We start from the raw sequence: 18,490 nt of genomic DNA, 5'->3' as shown, positions 1-18,490 counted from the left end.
TTTTTATAGTTGGAGACTGCTTGTTCATTTCCCAGCTGCTCAAACCCAAATAATCACAGAGAAACTATATTAATTACAGCACTGCTTAGCCTATTAGCTGAGGCTTCTTTTTAACAAACTCTTACATCTTAAATTAACCCATTTCTATTAAATTATGTATACCCTGAGGCTGTGTCCCACATATAAGGTTCCAGGGCATCTATCTCCTGTGTATTGCAAGGAGCAGCTTGTTTGTCCTGGCCACCCAGAATTGAAATAACCACACAGAAGCTGTATTAATTAAGTCACTGCTTGACCCCTTAGCTCTAACTTCTTATTGGCTAACTCTTATATATTAATTTAACCCATCTCCATTAATCTGTGTATTGCCATGTGGCAGTGGTTTACTGGCAACGTTTCGGCATGTCTGACTCTGGTGGCTCCATGACTTCTCTCTGACTCTGCCTTCCCTCTCCCAGCACTCAGTCTAGTTTTTTTCCGCCTACTTATGTTCTGCCCAACTACAGGCCAAGGCAGTTTCTGTATTCATTAACCAATAAAAGCAACACATAGACATAAGGACCTCCCATACCACCTGTAGTAGCTGCATGGCATCTCTTTGCTTACTCTCTCTCTGCATCTCTGTTTGGATTTCCCACTTAGATTTACTCTGCTAAGTTGTTGGCCAAATCAGCTTTATTCATTAGCCAATAAAAGCAACACATATACAGAAGGACATCCCACATCACTAGATCAGAGTACAAGTGAGTTGAATAGAAAATATTTTTGAAAAAATTTCAGATTCATTTAACTCAATAAAAGTGCAGAAAAATTGTATTTTACAGGTTATTAATAAATTAATTTTGAAACCTCTAGTTACTGACCAAGAGGCTTGACCAGTATCTTGTTGGGTAGTACCAACAAAAGTCTAGATCTGCTCCCTGTGGAACACTGCTCATCCATAACTAACTGGACCAGGAATGAGTACTTAGGACAAACAGAGACAGAGTTATCTACTCCCAAGGCTGACAATTCCTAGTGTTTTTCCTATAGTGAAGATAAATGAATGTTTTTACTATAAAGGCTGAAGACTTTGAGAGTACATAATATTTTCTTATTTTCCAAATCATCTGGCCTGGCGGTGGTGGCGCACGCCTTTAATCCCAGCACTTGGGAGGCAGAGGCAGGCAGATCTCTGTGAGTTCGAGGCCAGCCTGGTCTACAAAGGGAGTTCCAGGACAGGCTCCAAAACTACAGAGAAACCCTGTCTCGAAAAAAACAAAAAAACAAACAAACAAAAAAATCCAAATCATCTTCAGTTGCTTAAAATTTTTTTAGTTATCTTTTTATAAAAATAGGAAGAGAGTATAATATTACTATAAAGAATAACTTTCTTCTACACATTACATCTGGCCATCATTTTATAATCTATTGAGAAGATTTTCAGACCACTGGAGAGGTTTATGGAGTATTTGCCTGATTTTGCTAGAAATTTCATTATGTGACTAGTTCACAGGAGAAAGTTTTGCCATGAAGCAGTATTATGAACACTTGTAAACTCATGTGAGCTGGTATCTCCCAGTTACACAACAAAGGCTTGACTACCGAATCAATCAATAACTCACAGAATGAGTAGATTACAAGGTAGCTCACATTTTTAGTGGTAGGTGGTAGTGTTGCTTTGTTCTGTCTGACACTACTACTGAATGCATTTACCTGACTTTTGCAAATGAGACAAAATATGGCCCCTAACTTCCGGATTAAATTATTGCTTTTCAATATGATTACTCTTTTTGACTTTGTTATTATTTTAAAGTCATATATTATTTCCATTTGTAAAGAATATTATAGTATTAAACTATCTAAGAATGAAAATCCTAAATTGAAGGCATTGGAACTGGTAGATGGCTCACAAGTAAGAGTGTGTGATGTATGGACCCAATGAGCCACGTTTGAACCCCAGAACCCACCTAAACAAAAAACACTGTGGGAATGTGCCTCTGTAGACCGAGTACTCTATGGCAAGAAGGAGGAGATTGAAGAATTGCCTGGAAATATATGGGCTGACTAGCACTGGATACTGTGGTGAATTTGATGAGAATGGCCCTCATAGAGTAATATTTGAATGCTTAGTCACCAGGGAAGGGCACTATTAGAAGGTGTGGCCTTTTTGGAGGAGGTGTGTCATGGGGGCTTTGAGGTTTCAAATACTCTGTGTCTTTCTTCCTACTGCTTGCCAATCTGGATGTAGAACTCTCAGTTACCTCCCCAGCACCATGTCTGCCATGCACTAACTCTCTGAACTGTAAGCCAGCCCCAGTTAAATGTTTTCCTTCTGAAGTGTTGCTGTGGTCATGGTGTCTCTTCACAGAAATAGCAACTAAGACAGGTCCACAGTATAGGAGAAGAAATTGGAGCGTTCTTGCTTCATTGAGGTGGAAGGAGAGGAATAACTTCTGAAAGCTATCTTTTTACCTCCACAAACATAAATTAACTAAATTAAAATCATTATGTCATGTACCTTTGGTGATATAGCTAATTAAAAGCAAAGTTGAACTTCTATCAAGGTAGAGTTGGTGGTGACATTGAAATTGGAAACACGAACAAAACCCAGTTTTTCGACAAGAGGAGTCCATTCCTCTTGTAGCGATTTGGAATAAGCACAGCTGGTCAAAGCATCACTTACTCACATGGGGTCAAAAGAGGCACCATTAGAAAAATAATGACAACCATGCCTTTTGCTTGTTTTCCATTTGTGTGATTCAGCAGTGTGAGCAAGAGGAGGGAAAGTTTATAAGTCCATCCGTGACTCCAGTTATGTCTGGAGAATTTTTATGACTGTGTCAGAGCCCAGTGTCTGCCTTTGACAGGCCTCCTTTCTCAGTTTCTTGCATCTCTTGTTGCTTAATTAGTTTTAGAAATCAATATCGCTGCCCTGCAAGGCTCTCAAACCACAGACTTCTGCTTACAAATGGATAATATGAACATAGTGGATAAACATATTTACACAGTTTTCACCATTTCTTCATCTCGCCAAGCTTCTGGTACCCTGGGGTCCTCTTGGAGGGATTAGAGCTCATTCCATTAGCACTGATGAGTCCTGAAACTACTACACAAAGGGTCCCTCCTGCCTTGCTTTACCGAAATCTAAGCTATTAAGATATGTATCTCCCCCAAGTGACTCACTATAACAAGACTACACTTGGCATTTCCATCAGTTAAGAGGAAATCCCCCATGTATTTGTGTTCTTTTTAGTTTACCTTGAATGCCCTCTCCCTTTTTCAGATTCCTTTATCTACTGATGATCTCTGGGGAATATTGTTGCTGTACACATTTAGAATAGGATAAAATATCAGTCTGAGTGGGAGAGAGGACAGTCCTCTTACGAACCTGCTTCTTCTGAATGGGGGTAGAGCAGGGATTATAAGGATACAGGAGCTCAGAGTCATCTGAGGCTCAAAGTAGACGTTAATTTGAGCTCTTTTATGAAGTCTTTTATGTCCATTCACTCACCAATGCGGTATGTATTTCACATATTCTCTGTTTTTCTCATGATGCAACAAGGATAAAGAGATAGGGCCACAGAAATAAAAATGCCGAGTTAAGATACGTTTCCTTCTGCTCGAGACAGTCGGTTGCACTCAGATTATACTGGTTTGTAGTTTCCCTTCTCTCTGGGTCTTTGCTTTTGCTTTGATTTTTCAAGGTGAAGTCACAGGGAATGTTCGCAGTAGTATAGGACGGTGGGCATTATGCCCATTATCCCTCCAACAATTCCAGGCACCAGGCATCAGCTGATGTGTTCTGGATGAGCTGGAATTCCTGTCTCTACAGACCCATTGCTGGAACAGCCATTTAAAAGCCTTACATTGTGTTTAGTTGTTTATCTTGATTCCGTTGGTTTGATTGGGTATAAACAAGATGATTAAATTATCACCTGATTTTTTTTGGTTAGGGCTGCAATATACCCTGTCAGGAACAAACTGTAGAAAACAGCCTCGTTTCATTTCTTAGCAGACTTTCCTCAATTTCATTTGTCTTCGAATGGAGTGAAACCTGATCAGACACGGCTCATCCCACATTCTAAACACGAGGCACATTCATCAGCAAAGTCTTGTGGCATTACCAACATTGTTAGAGGAGGTTCTCTTGGTGCAATGTTCAAATCCAAAGAACTAAAGTAGCAATAAAAACTTAATGTCTTCTGCACTATTTTGTTTTATTGCTAAATTTTCTGACAGCAACCTCCTTTCAAAATCTTCATTCCTCCAGTAAACTACAACTCTATTGGCAATATATCTAATTCAAAATAATTTTAATATTGTGCAAGAGATATCGTGATTTGGTTGTGTAATAAATCCAACGTTTATTTTTCTGTACGTTTTTGATTAGGCTATCTAATGGAATAGATGAAGAGCAGAAGGCTATTGCCTATTATTATTATTATTATTATTATTATTATTATTATTATTATTATTTTGGTGTTTTGAGACAGGGTTTCTCTGTGTAACAGCCCTAGCTGTCCTGGAACTAGTTCTGTAGACCAGGCTGACCTTGAACTCACAGATATCCATCTGTCTCTGCCTCTTGAGTGCTGGGATTAAAGGCATGTACCAAAACTACCTGACCACTATTGCCTTTTTTAAAAAGTTGTTTTTATTGAGCTATATATTTTTTCCCACTCCCCTACAGATTTAATGCAATCACCATCAAAATCCCAACACAATTCTTCACAGACCGTGAAAGAACATAACTCAAGTTCATATAGAAAGACGAAACAAAGTAAAACAAAGCAGCCAAAATAAATCTATATAATAAAGGAACTTCTGGAGGCATCACAATCCTGACCTCAAGCTCTACTATAGAGCTAGAGTAATAAAAACAGCTTGGTATTGGTATAAAAACAGATACCTGGATCAATGGAATTAAATTGAAGATGCTATTGCCTTTTTAAACAACGCTTTTAAATGAAATCAGTCATTTTTGAGTTTTCAGTAGCTCAGGCCAGCCTGAAATTCTCTATGTAGGCGACAATGACCTTGAATTTCCAATCCTCCTCCCAAGACAGTAATAGGGATCCAGACAAAGAGCCCTAAGCATGCTAGAGAAGCACTCTACCAGCTGAGCATAGTCCAAGCCTGCTTTCTTGTTTTTATTATGTATTTTAACATTAATTGGGTATCATATTGATAGTCCTGATATGATGAACAAAGAGACATTTTCAAGCAATGAGTAGCTTAGATATTATGATTATGATAGCACATAGCAACTCTATTTTAGACAAAACTTCAGAAGCAAATATTGAAGCAGCAAAAAAGAACCAAATTTTTTTAAAAAACATAACACATGTATCTCTCTCTCTCTCTCTCTCTCTCTCTCTCTCTCTCTCTGTATGTGTGTGTACACAACTTGAAGGAGTTGGTTCTCTTCTATCATATTGGCTTGTCTTCATTGCTTTTCTATGGCTGTAATAAAACACCATGATCAAAGGCAGCTTGGGGAAGAAAGAGATTTATGGACAGGAACTGATACAGAGGGCTGGGAGGAGTCCTGCTTACCAGCTTGTTCCTTGTGGCTTTCTCAGCCTGCTTTCTTGTAGCCCCCAGGACCACCAGCACAGGGACTGGCACCACAGTGAGCTGGGCACTCCCACATCAGTCATCAACTAAAGAAAATGCCTTACAGGCTTGCCCACAGGATGCTGGGAGCATCTTCTCAGTCAAGGTTTCCTCTTCTAAGCAGACTCTAGCTTAAGTCAAATGGGCATAAAATTAGCCACACAAGATTCCACACTTCAGACTAGGGTCTACACATCTTTTGTTCAGTGTCTTTAGAGATCACCATATGTCCTGGTTGCCTGCTTCTGTTTTTCCTGGCTGTTATCTGGTGTCTGAGGACTGTAGAAACACAGTTGTTAGCTCTCTTCCCGATAAGTCCTTCCGGTGTTCCCAATCAAGAACATCACTCCACTTTCACAAACTGTGTAAGGTTTGCGCAATAAATTCTACAGTCTATCCGAGGATCACTTTGCTAAGTTTTCAGCGGAAGGGATAAGCTTCCATTAAATATTAACTGCTTTCATTTACATCTTGGCTTGTTAGTTACAAAGCAATATCACGTTCATTAGCATACTTCATCGTTACCATAGCCCTGAGAAGAATGTTGAGAGAAACGCGATGTCGGCCCAACCTCGAACGGGAAGGAAAGGCCACAGCAGCTAGCTGTTATTTTTACAACCCAGCAGACATCTATCATGTCTCACTTCTCTTAATACTCAATAAACATGTATTGAGTTAAATTTAGAGATGGGTTGGGTCCTCGAAGAAAAATACCAACTGTAGACAGTTCACGGTGCGGGGGCGGAGGGAGGAAGGGGACGGGGCAGAATAAACTGACCAAGATGATGCAAGGAGGACCAGAGAAGCGGGCATGTGGCTGAGAGACACTCTTCTTCACATCACCAAGGAATGACACTTTCACTTTCTTCTTGGAAGGTGATTGGGGTTGACAGAAATAAAGGAGAACTTAGGAAAGAAAAGAAGAGCAATGTGATTTTGTCAAAGCCTCACGTCTTGGTCAGCGGCTCAGCTCTGGGGTGGGGGATGGAGCGCGCTACAGTGCTGTCAGAAAAGCAATCATCCCGGCTCCAGAGGCTGCTGCTTCTTTCTCCCTGTAGTTTTTTTTCCCTGACAGGTTTTAACCCTGGACCCCGTGGGCAGATTTCTGGCAGAGATCTGACGCCTGAGGCATGGAGAAACAAGGTCATTAGCTCCCCTTCTGCCACTCCCCAAAGAACCTCATCTCCGAGTCCTTTCTCAAGCAGAGGCGTTTATCCTGCAGATGAGTTGCCTCAGAGATGGTTTTATTTTAAGCATTTTAGTGACTGGCTCTGCCTCGTCACCATTCACTACTCCTTTGAGCTTCCCTTCTTTAGAAAGCCTGGCTTTGACTGCAAGTGTGTTTGGAGAACGTTTGCGCCGACGACCCTCACCAATTGCTGGCGGGTAGACATTAATGAGTAGCGGCTTCCTTCCTCCAAGCGCATTTCTTTGGTGAGGTTATTTTCGTTGACATCTCAGTCACTCAGGAACTTCCCTGCTGCTTGCTTCCTCGGGGACATTAAAAAAAATGTTTTTAGGAAAATGAAGCTTGGCTATTTTTTCTTTCTTTCTGTCTCCTTTGCCCTCACTCCTGGATACTTGACCACCTCCTTTAATAACTGTTTTATTAGGATGGTTCATGATAGCTAGAAGTTTAGTCTTTGCTTCTTAGTAAGAACTGAGAATTCTAGTCACAGAGCTTTATCCTTTTGATTTCCAGATACAGTGCTTAACCTTTTGATTTTAAGAGGAGCTTTTGGATCTGCAGTATTGTGTGTGCATGTGCGTGCGCACATCTATGTTCGTGTATGCATGGGCAAATGCATGTGAAGGCCAGAGACACATTTTATCTCCTTTCTTTTTTAAAAGATTTATTTTTTAAAAATTACGAAGTTTTTTTTGTTGCTGTCCTTTTGGTTTCTCCAGACAGGGTTTCTTCGTGTAACAGCTCTGGCTGTCCTAGAACTCACTCTGTAGACCATGTTGGCTTTGAATCTGGAGATCTTCCTGCCTCTGCCTCCTGGGTGCTGTGATTAAAGGTATGTGCCACCACTGTCTGTCTAAAATTATATTTTACTGTTTATATGTGAATGTGGGTATGTGCGCTCAGACAGGTGCCTTTGGAGGCTAGAAGAAGGGTATGGATCCCTTGGAACTGGAGTTATAGATGATATGAACCACCTAAAATAGGTGCTAGAAATGAAAGTCAAGTCCACTTCAAGAGCAACAAGCGATCAACCTCTGAGCCATCTTTTCAGCCCCCACCTTCTTTTCAGCTCCTGCATTGGGCGAGGATGGCTGGCAAGGCCCTGGGATCACCTGTCTCTGTCTTCCCAACACCAAGGTTATAGAGATAAAGCAAGTCACCACACACAGCTTTTTATGTAGTTTCCAGGGGCCAAACTCAGACACGCATGTTTGTAAACACGTTACCAATAAAGACATTGTCCTAGCCCAGCATTTTATCCACCGTAAAATCTATGTGTTTGGAATTATTGGCACAGAAGCGCTTTATAAATCCCATATCATTTTGCTGGTGGTAGAAGGTTGAATAGCAAAATATGAAACTGGCTTCCTATACATTCTTTTAAAAGGTAATGAGAAGAACTTATTCTGTGTGCTGTTGGTGGCCAAAGCTTAAATCAACTAAAAAGAGGGAGGGGGGAACAACCTGAAAAAAGTATTTTAAATTAAATTTTTATTTTTGGTAAAAGAATGAGGCAGAAATAGCCTGCAAAGAAAAATACCTTAATATTTAATCATTCACAGCAGAGTTTCATGTAGCCCAGGCTGGGCTTTGAGTTACCATGTAGCTGAGGATGATCCCGTGTGTCTCATCTTGATCTTTAGCTCTTCCTACCTCCACCTTCCGAGTTCTGGGGTGGCAGGTGGCTGTCCCCACATCAAGGTCCCTGTGGCCCTGGAGATTAAGCCCATGTACATAGCAGGGTAACTGTCCTGTCCGAGTTCACACCTCCCCCTGGGTATTGCTTTTCGATAGGAAGGAGTTACAAACCCATACACCCCACAGCCCTAACACCACAGATGCTAAGGTCTTGTTTTTCTTCCACAACTCCTCCTAATGATGTCCGCGCTGCACACAGCAAGGACGTGTTACACTTCTAAGAATTTTAATTAGGCACGTGGCCTTTCTCCAAGATGGCAAAACCATGGTTCAGTCATGTCCACACCGTGCCTTGAAAGAGAAGCTGGGCAGATACTAGTCACCAGAAATTAATGTGTGTGTGTGTTTTTTAAAGATAGAACTTGAGAGTGAGCAAAGTTTGGATTATATACTAGAGGGTAACATTAAGTGATTTAGCCAAGGTATGCCTTATTTTGAATCTCAATACTCTTTTCTGAAGGTCACTGGTAGTTCGAAGGGAGAGGCAATAATCAAGTTATTAATACTCCACGTGGGACACTCAAAGCAAGGGTCTTGATCTACTATTCATTATACATTAACTTGAACTTTACGTGAAGGTTGGAGAGACGGCTCAGGAGTCAAGTTAAGTACTACTCTTATGGAGGACCTGAGTTCAATTCCCAGAGCCCATATTTGGTGTCTCACAACTGCCTGTAACTCCAATCCAGGGGATCCAATACCCTCTTCTGGCCTCTGCAAGCACTGTGCCTCCTCCACATAACCCCCAACACACATACACACATATACACTAAAAATAAAAATGTAATCTTTTGCTGGGTGTTGGTGCCTCATGCCTGTAATCCCAGCATGCGGGAGGCAGAAGCTGGTGGATCTCTGTGAGTTCAAGACCAGCCTGGTCTACAAATCAAGTTCCAGGACAGCCAGAGTTGTTACACAGAGAAATCCTGTCTCAAAAAACAAAAGAAAACAAGACAATATTATACATATACTATATTTATATATACTACATGATATGTAATTATAAGTTATGTAGTATATGAATATTGTATATTATACATATCATAAATATCATATATTATGTATATAGAAATTATATATATATATGCATATATATAAAATCTTAAATTTTTTTCCAGGCGGGGTTTCTCTGTAGCTTTGAAGCCTGTCCTGGAACTAGCTCTTGTAGACCAGGCTGGCCTTGAATTCACAGAGATCCGCCTGCCTCTACCTCCCGAGTGCTGGGATTAAAGGCATGAGCCACCACCACCCAGCTTTAAATTTTTTTAAAAAGAGAGACTTAGGTGACACAATGCTGCCTATTCTTGGCCTTCCAGCTCTGTGACCCTGCCTTACAGAACTGTGTGGCAGCTTTCTTATTATGTGTGCGTACTTATTGGCTGTTATGCTCCTTCGAATGCCCAGTGAGCTGGGGGTTTTTATCACTTCTTAGAAACGATACATAAAACCACTGCTTTCTAAATTTAGTCTACATGAATAAAATCATCTTTAGAAATACATTTCCAAGATGCTCAGACTATTGATTGGTTCAAGTTGGCCAATAGCATGAGCTCCTACCATCAGCAATAGCATCACTTAGAGGCTTGTTCTTGGGCCCTGGGAGGTTTCAACCTAGCTGCCTGTTTTGACAATTTCTCCAGGTGCTATTAAGGCTAAAATTTAATAACCACTGCCCTAATAAAAGCTAGAGGAGTTGGAAATAAAATGTTCTTGGACTTTAAATTTAGCTCTGCATTACAGCCAACCATTCTTCCAGACGTCTGCAGCCTACATTTGTGAAGAAGACAGTCATATCAGAGAATTAAGTTGGGTTCACCAGTAAGACAGAGAGCAGTGTTTTGTCTGACCCTAGACGTCTCTGTGTTTAGCAGCTCCCCCCGCCAAATCCTCACTTAGTATATTTGGGGTAAGCCTAGTGCTACAGTCTGTGTACACCCTCTCATTTTGTATATTGAACTCCTGGCCTCCAAGGCCATCATGTTAGGATCTGGCCTTTGGGGATTAATGGAGAGCAGAATCAACAGGATTGGCATTGGTGCTTATACCCCAGAGTCGCATCACTAGTGAAGAGAAAGGAAGCCGTCTTCCGGACTAAAATGGGGCTCTCATGGGACACTGGCTTTAGCTGTTCTCTTATCTTGGACTCCTTAGCTTTTAGAACCGTGGGAAATACATTTCTAATGTGTATACTCCACCTAGGTTATGGCATTTTGCCTAATAATGAGAATACACAAAGATATCTGGTGGAATCAAAATGCTCAGAAGAGAAAGACAGCTGTCCAGAGAACAGAATACACACTGGGCCCACAGTGTCTCCACTGTGTCTGAGAGAGAACTTGCAAGAATGCTTAGGAGACTATTGACAGGGATATAGATATGTTTTCAAAAATTTCTCTCTCTCTTTCTCGCTCTTTTTCATACCCTCTCTCCCCTTTGCCATCCTTCCTCCCTCCCTCCCTTCTTTAGACAAGGTCTGACTATATAAATTTGGCTGGCCTGGTACTCTCTACGTATTCTAGGCTGACCGTGAACTCACAGGGATCCACCTGTCTCTCCCTCGCAGTGGTGGTATTATAAGGATGAGTCTCTATTCAACTCATTCATATAATGTTGAGGCAAGGTTTCACTCTGGAGTCTAGGCTAGCTTAGAATTCACAGCCATCCGCCTGCCTGTTGAGTGCGTGGATCTCAGGGGTGAGCCACAAGGCTCTGCAGGAAAAGATCAGTTTAGGGTTTTGCTGTGGAGTAAAGGCAGGCTCTCTGTTTGGTGGCTGCTTTATACCCCTGAGGACTGAGCTCACTAGTCATCCCGGAGCACACAGTGTTTGCGTTAGGATTTATCATCGACAGCTATAAAAATAGCTTGAGTTGCTCACTCCTTTTCTTCAAAGTACTCAGGAAATCTCATTAAGAGGGATTAACCCTGGATTCGGTTTGGTGTTCTTACTTTAATAAGCTTGCAGGAAAACCAATAAAAACACACAGGTACAAAGAAGAACAAACACAAGAGAGGGGCTAAAACCCCAACTCCCAGAGGAATAAGTGATCACACTGTTGTGTAGTAACCCAAATTTGCTGAGAGCTATGAGGTACCCCGGAGGATGCTGAGTACCAAAGGCCTGGGTTCTTGTGGCGACTTCACTAACTTGCTATGGGACTCTACAAAATTCTTTACTCTGAGTCTTACAGTTTCTTCATAAGTATAGTTAATGACATCTATTGCAAGAGCCACTGTATTAGGGGGACTGTGTTAATAAATACAAGACCACATTGCAAAGCAAGAGCAATAAGGAAACAGCTTTTGTCCTGTCGCGTCATCAAATCAGAATTAGCAAAAACAGCCCTCAGTCTATTCTGGGTATCTACTGTCTGTACCTGGAGAAGTTGGAAACGTCTTGGTTTCAAGTTCCAGGTAAAAATTTAAAACTGTATTTAAGAACCCATCTAAGTTTAGAATTGTATTAACTCAGAAAAATAATTTAGGCAGATATAAAAACTCTTGACGCTAAGTCTTCCATCAAACCACCTGTAAAATATCACGTAAATACAATGGGGAAGTCGTCAGTAGTGTGACGATAGTCTTGGCCAGTTTGAAGGGAAGGCCCGTTTGATTTCTTGAAGACAGGTAGAAGCAAAAGATTTTTTAGCAATTTCCACAGAGGAACCATAAGCAGTCAAATGGATTATAAATCAGATAATTATTTAATTTGTTAGGTAATTCATGTCACCTTTAGGAGCAAGGGGGCACTATGAATAATTATGTAGGTAAATAGACATAAAGCAAGACTGTCCTTGAAAAGCCAGGACATACGCTTCTTAGTTATGATTGCCTCCCACCCCAAGGTGAGTGATGTCAGAGTAAAATAATTAGCAATGGGATCTGGAAATTTAACCAGCCTCTCTGTGCTGTCGTCAATCCTTTCACTTCGTTACATTGAGCAGATGTAAACCGTGGAAATCCCAGAAATTTAGTGTGTGGTGAGCTGAAGGGGGCCACAGCAGGTGGGAGGGACACAGGGACCCTCTCTAGATCTCTTTGAAGAGACGCATCAAACACCAGCCCGAGCTGTCTTTTTGCTGAGAGGCTGCAGAAGCAGACACACCAGTCTGGAATGTCAAGTGCCGAGATGAGTGGCTGCGAAGAAGAGCTTCAGGCCAGTGTCGAGTCCGCCAAATGGAGTTGCAAACAGCTCCGAGTTCTGCGAGCAGAGGCTATAGACATAAATCAAAGAGCCCTCTCCCAGTGCCGGCAGTGTGGGAACGACTGGCCACTTGTCATGCTTCAGTGTCCTCAACCACAGCTCCACACGTGGAGAGTAATTACCACGAGCCCTGTGGTCTGTGAGTGATGGTGGCGGGGGAGAATTTTCCCAGGCATTGCATGGGGAGGGCTGTCCACACCCATGTCTAGAGACATGATGGTGCCCTTCTCCCCACATATGTTCACTGTGAGGTGTTCCTTTGCATGATTTATGTTAAAGGCCTTGTTTCCAGCCTGTCCCCAGCACCTGGCCATGTACAGCAGTTTTATATTCCCGACAGGGAAAGAAACCTAAAGATATTTTAGTAAGCAGCTTCCTGGAATGATAAATCAACAGCCATAATATATTTTTTAGGATGATCCTAAATTCTGAAGGAAAAAAAAGGTCAGTATTCTCACTGGGAAAGACTGGGGCAGGGCGCTAACAGCAGAGCTGGCCTCACTTGGTAGCACCCTCTTTCTGAATCTTGAGGTGTGTGAAGGATTGAAGGAACAATTTCCCAGTGGCAGGAGTCACCCTCTGTGACTGAGGGACAGTTGGCTGTGGAATCAGAGTGAATCAAAGTGCCACTGGCTTTTTTTGATGGATCTGCTGTCCTTAGAGAGCTGGTCTTTAAGTAAAAGATTTCTTTTTGATCTTTTCTTACAGATAGTTCTAGAAGGATGGAAAATGGGGCCAGGAATACAGTTCAAAGCACTTGCCTTGCATGCTCGAGGCCCTAGGTTCAATTTCAAATTCAAAGAAAAAAAAATGGAAGTTTTCCATGTGAAGGAACATACTTATAATTTGACTGCTATCTTCTTTTAAAACATATAATCGCTACTAAAAGAAATTGGTCTCATGGTTTTTAAGAAATGTAGAAATAACGGGCCTATCACTTCTTTTTCATTGACTGTGAGTCTGTTTGTATTATGTGTTATTCATTTATTGTATAAAGTTCTATGTTATCAATTCACAAAATAGTCCTGGAACTTCCATTATTCACTGAGGCTTCTGATAGAATGACTACATTTAAAAACAGTCATGTGATCATAGTCATATAAGTAAATAACAGTAGACATTTAAGCCGGTACATTAGTATTGCCAAGGTACTCATCCAGCCTTGAAAAGGCATGAACCACACAGTTAAGTACCGATTGTTTTACAGCATAGGTTTTGTTTTTCCCCTGTAAATACATAAAGGGGGTTTCAAAAAAAAAATAATTATTTTCTTCTTTCTCTCAGAACTACTCTTACGATGGAGAAACAGCTATTTTTGTTGACCACACCAACTTGATATCGACCCCATCTTGATAAAAGAATTGATGTGAGGACTCAACTATCAAGTTCTCAAAGAATTTTATTTCCAGGAACAGTCGCCTTCAGGCCTATTCAGTGCCTCCTGCTAACTGAAAGTGCAAACATATGCTGTTTTATGCTTTTCAGATTGTATTTCAAGCAAGTAGACTCCTGACCTTGAGGGGCACAGGAAGTGCCTCTCTCAGTGTGCTTTTCTGGGCAGTGCTCTGCCCTCCTGCTCAGGGGCAGACTCTCCGGACTCCATGTGTATGCTCCCCGAGTGCACACCATTAATGACTGTTCCATAGCTGGCAGTTGGATTTAATGTCCCAAGCTTCCTTTTTTGTTTTTTTTTTTAAAGAAAAAAATAATTTCTTTTTTTAAAATAATCTTTTATTCAGAGAGTAAGAGACCAATCTTGATGGATCACTGTGTATCCCATGAAAATGCTGCAATACTTAGGGTAGGCCCTGGCTAACCAGCCATGCCTCTAACATCCTAAGAGATTATTACAAAGCTGGGCTTTCCAGGCTGTGGTCTCTTTGGTCCGATTGTAAATAGCAGCCAACTATTTAATGACATAATGTGAATTTGTATAGGCTCGTCTAACTCTCCAGCCAGATTACTCTCTGAACATTTGAGATAAATCTTCACCCACTCCTTAGAAGTGTTCAACACACAGGTTAATTTCTCACTATTGATTTTCTCCGCTATGCATCTTGACTATTACAAGATGCCTTGACCTATACAAAAGATCTCAGTGACAGTCAGTTTTAAAAGAAACAGCTTTTTGAAAAGAATGCTTGAAGAAAGAAGTTGGTAAAGACACCAAAGCAACCCCTCCCTGACCCTTAGCAGGGTAGTTTGACTGCATATTTTGATTTGGTTTAGAGGAGAGAAAAAAACGTGCGCATTTTCAAGAAGAGGTATTGTATATTAGGCTCGCGAATGGTTGGGCGTCTTGAAGGAAGTAGAGGATTCTTACCCAGGCCAGGTTAAAAGCTCCACCAGAAGATGGGCTTCTCTGGATTTTTGCTATTTATTTTAAAAAACAAACAAAGAAACAAAACCAAACATATCAAGCAAAATAAAAATTGATAAACAACAACAAAAAGGAATTGACTCTTCTGGATTGTCCTGTCCTGGACTTCAGTGATCTATGCTCCAAATATATAGATCGTCTTAACATATATATTTTTATTAACAAGGAAACTACATTAAAAATAATAAGAATAAAGGTAAGAACACCCTGTACCCAAAACATCTAGAGTATGTTAATTTTGAACTTATTTCTTTTTTTCCCACACCCCTGAAATACTGCCCACTAATAGAAAATAGAAAATTAATAGTAATTCCTTTCCTGGACTTTCAAATAAGACAACATCATTATTTTCAAGAATGGGGGAGATTAAAAACCAATACTTAAATAATACCACTTTTAAAATTGCCAGATTCAAGAAAACTGAAGTGAATGAAGCCATTTCCACATCACTTGGAGTGAAGATTTATTTAAGACCAACTAAACAAATTACATGGACCCCACTGCAATGCCTTCTTTAATCGAAGTTATAACTGGACAGACATCAGACTTTTTAAAATTTAAAAATAATAGAAAAGTAAAAATAGATTTCCTAGAGAAATTTCTTCCCTAACGTGTGTGTGCGTGTGTGTGCGCGCGCGCGTGTGTGTTGTTTTGCTGCTTCTGTGAATTTTTCTTTGGAGTAACTGGGTAGCAGAGTGGCTTTTTTGTCGTTTGTTTTGTCTTTAACTGGATTCATCCAAGGATGCTGAATTAGAACGTCATCTGATTGGTGGAACATGGACTCCTCTGAACCATGACAGAGAGTAAAGGCCCTGAAAGGAGAATGGCAGGTGTGAATGAGAACACGGGATGTGCGTCTCAGATGCCGTGTACCCTTGTGCGAAGAGAAGACAAAAGAAAAGAGAATGGGATGAGCACTCTAAAATCATCTGCAGCACTTTAGAGGGTTAAACCTGCTTAACCCATTCCTCCTCAGAGAATGGCACCAAAGAGCTCACCCCTCAAGCGTGGCTAGTTCTAGGCCTGTGGTAGCCTCAGGTTGCCAGAGCAGTCATGCGCTCTGTTTCTGCCCCCCTCCCACCCGATTAATAGGATCCATTCATAGCTACTCACTACTGCAGGATTTGACCTGAGAAATGCTAGGATCGATTAACTCAGCAGTCGTGGCGAACAGTCCCTAAATAATCTTTACCCTTGGCCAGCAAGGGAACTGCTAGTCTCCAGTTCTCAGCAGCAGCTGGTGTGGTTCTCAGCCAAGTTTTTCAGATGTAGGAACTCCTCCCGAACAGCCTACGTTGACGTGGCGTTTACACATCTTTCGAGCAGGCTTCCTGGATCTAGGAAACGTTATTCCTGACTCCTTTGACCCAGGCGCCCGCGACAATACAGTTCCCAATCTGTAGGTAATCGCTCTTCTTTCCTTTCTAGGAGCTGGCAGGGTAGCTATTTTTTTCTAAAACAGTCATGTTGATATGTTCAAAAATCCATTGCTGAGTCTCAGAGAGAGGGTCACATCTGGCCATGAAAATCTTCTTCTCTGCAGGGTTGCAGTCCATGCAGCTGTTGCTTACAGGATGAAATAGTGTTCTGTCCTAGATGCATCAGAAAGAAAAGACTGATATAAAATGTGGTGAATGCTACAGCCCAAAGTTTATATATGTAAAATAGGTGTTTGTATTTGAATATGTACCTAGAGTCTAACTCAATCAGCTCTCGAGTCAAAGAATATAAGATTTCAAAGAGTCTAGAACTTTCAACACAACTTAAGCTGAAGACAAAAATATAAATGAATTAATTTTTTTTAAGAGAGCAATTCACTAATTTCTAGTTTTGGAGTGAGCTTCATGTTGCAAGCTTAGCTGCTTTCAAGTATAAAATGCTTCTAGCCATTTGGATAAAATATGACACACACACACACACACACACTGTGTTGAGTGCACAGTAAATAATAAACACACCCAACCAGAAGAGCGAAAATTTCCCCATCTCACACTGGTTGTCTACTGAAAAAGACAAAAGAAATCCATGTTGAAATTGAAATGCCAGGCGCTCAGCTGCCTGCTGTCTCTGGAAGATGAATGAAGGGGTGCGGACAAGTGACACTTGGGCCACAGCTGAGAATGAAAAGTCAGCTTTGTTAGTGCTTGAGAGTCAGTGTCTTCCACCCCTGCAATCCAACATCTTGTAGGTTGCAGGCGTTTAGATAGCATGGTTCGGATGACTTTTTGTAAACTGGAGGAGGTGTCGGCTTACAAGCCAGCTATGATAAATACATTAAATCACCTAAGTACTTGAGGCAGTTCACAGCTCAGTAAATAAAAGGTGCTGGCTTCCAGGGCACAAAGTCTAAGTCCTGAGCAAGCTCATTGTCTGAGCATGCCCCTTTTTATTGTATTCCTGGGAAGAGGAGGTGAAGTGGAAAGGAAATAACCCTTCTTTAGTGTCAAACACTCACTCAAATGGCGTTTACGGTTTTTCTTAAAAAAAATAATTTGAGAAAAGGTCACCAAATTAACACTTAAATTTTAGCATCGAGTAATGTTTGTTGTTTAGCTTAGGAAGTATTTTGGGGTGCTGGTTGGTCTTCTGGTTGCTTTCCTTCAAGGGGGGAACAGTAAATGGGCAGTACTTTTCGGATTTAAGAGTTTCTCAGCCACCCTTTGCAAACATTGATGGGTTCCTGGATTTTCAAACTCAATCAAACTAATATTTAATATCCTTGAAGGATCCGGATGTTCGCGTGAAGGGGATGGAGAAATAAGGAAGGAGAAACGTAACATGTGGGCAATTTGGTAGGCGTTTCTATTTTTAGTGTAAACAAAGGACTGTCCAACACAAAGGTTCTTTTCTCCTACTCTTTAAAGTCAAAGTTGTTTGTGGATTTCCTGAATTTGAGTTCAGAAGTCTCCTGAGAGCTCCTCACAGTCCTCTCCAATGTCTTCACTAACTTCTCTGCAGTCTGACTCCAGGGGAAGGTTTTAAGAAATTCTCCTTGTCTGTGGGGGAGATGGTAGATGCCAGGAAGGAGAAGACTGTTCTCAGCTCCTCACCGCAGCCTTGGAGATTACCTGGGCTCCTGGCACACAAGTTCCTCCTGCAGTCTCTGACTCCTTGCACAACGCCTTCCATCCTTGTTCTGCTCCTTTCCCTCCGACATTTCTCATGCCCTTCACCCTCAATTTCCAGCACCGTAGCTGCCTGAATCTAATCTATTTTATTAGGTTTGCAAACACCCTTTGTGGTTTCATATTTTATATTGCTGGGAATCCAACCCATTCAAACTGTGCGCCTGCTAGGCAAGCGCTGTACCACAGAGTTATATTTCAGATCCCTTCAAATAGTATTCCTTACTGTGTTTACATTTATTTAGTGTGTAGTGTGTCTGTGTGTGCATGACACAGTGTCTACATACATGAAGGCCAG

At 41.2% G+C, this 18,490-nt stretch overlaps 1 protein-coding gene across 3 annotated transcripts in view; it reads right to left on the bottom strand.

Annotated features, from left to right (window-relative positions):
- Nucleotides 1–14,454: 14,454 nt before the first annotated feature.
- The window catches only part of Galntl6 (polypeptide N-acetylgalactosaminyltransferase like 6), a 1,046,769-nt gene continuing 1,042,733 nt past the window's right edge, over nucleotides 14,455–18,490 (bottom strand). For all 3 annotated transcript variants that reach the window (XM_057752992.1, XM_057752993.1, XM_057752994.1), the window contains one exon: nucleotides 14,455–16,659. In XM_057752992.1, the coding sequence (XP_057608975.1) occupies nucleotides 16,492–16,659 (168 nt within the window). In that variant the 3' untranslated portion in view covers nucleotides 14,455–16,491. The remainder of the gene's footprint in view (nucleotides 16,660–18,490) is intronic.

Source organism: Chionomys nivalis, chromosome 20, assembly GCF_950005125.1.
Source record: "Chionomys nivalis chromosome 20, mChiNiv1.1, whole genome shotgun sequence".
NCBI classification, from domain to species: Eukaryota; Metazoa; Chordata; class Mammalia; order Rodentia; family Cricetidae; genus Chionomys; species Chionomys nivalis.
Note: the sequence above shows the minus strand (reverse complement) of the source record. Positions and strands in the feature narration are given on the sequence as shown.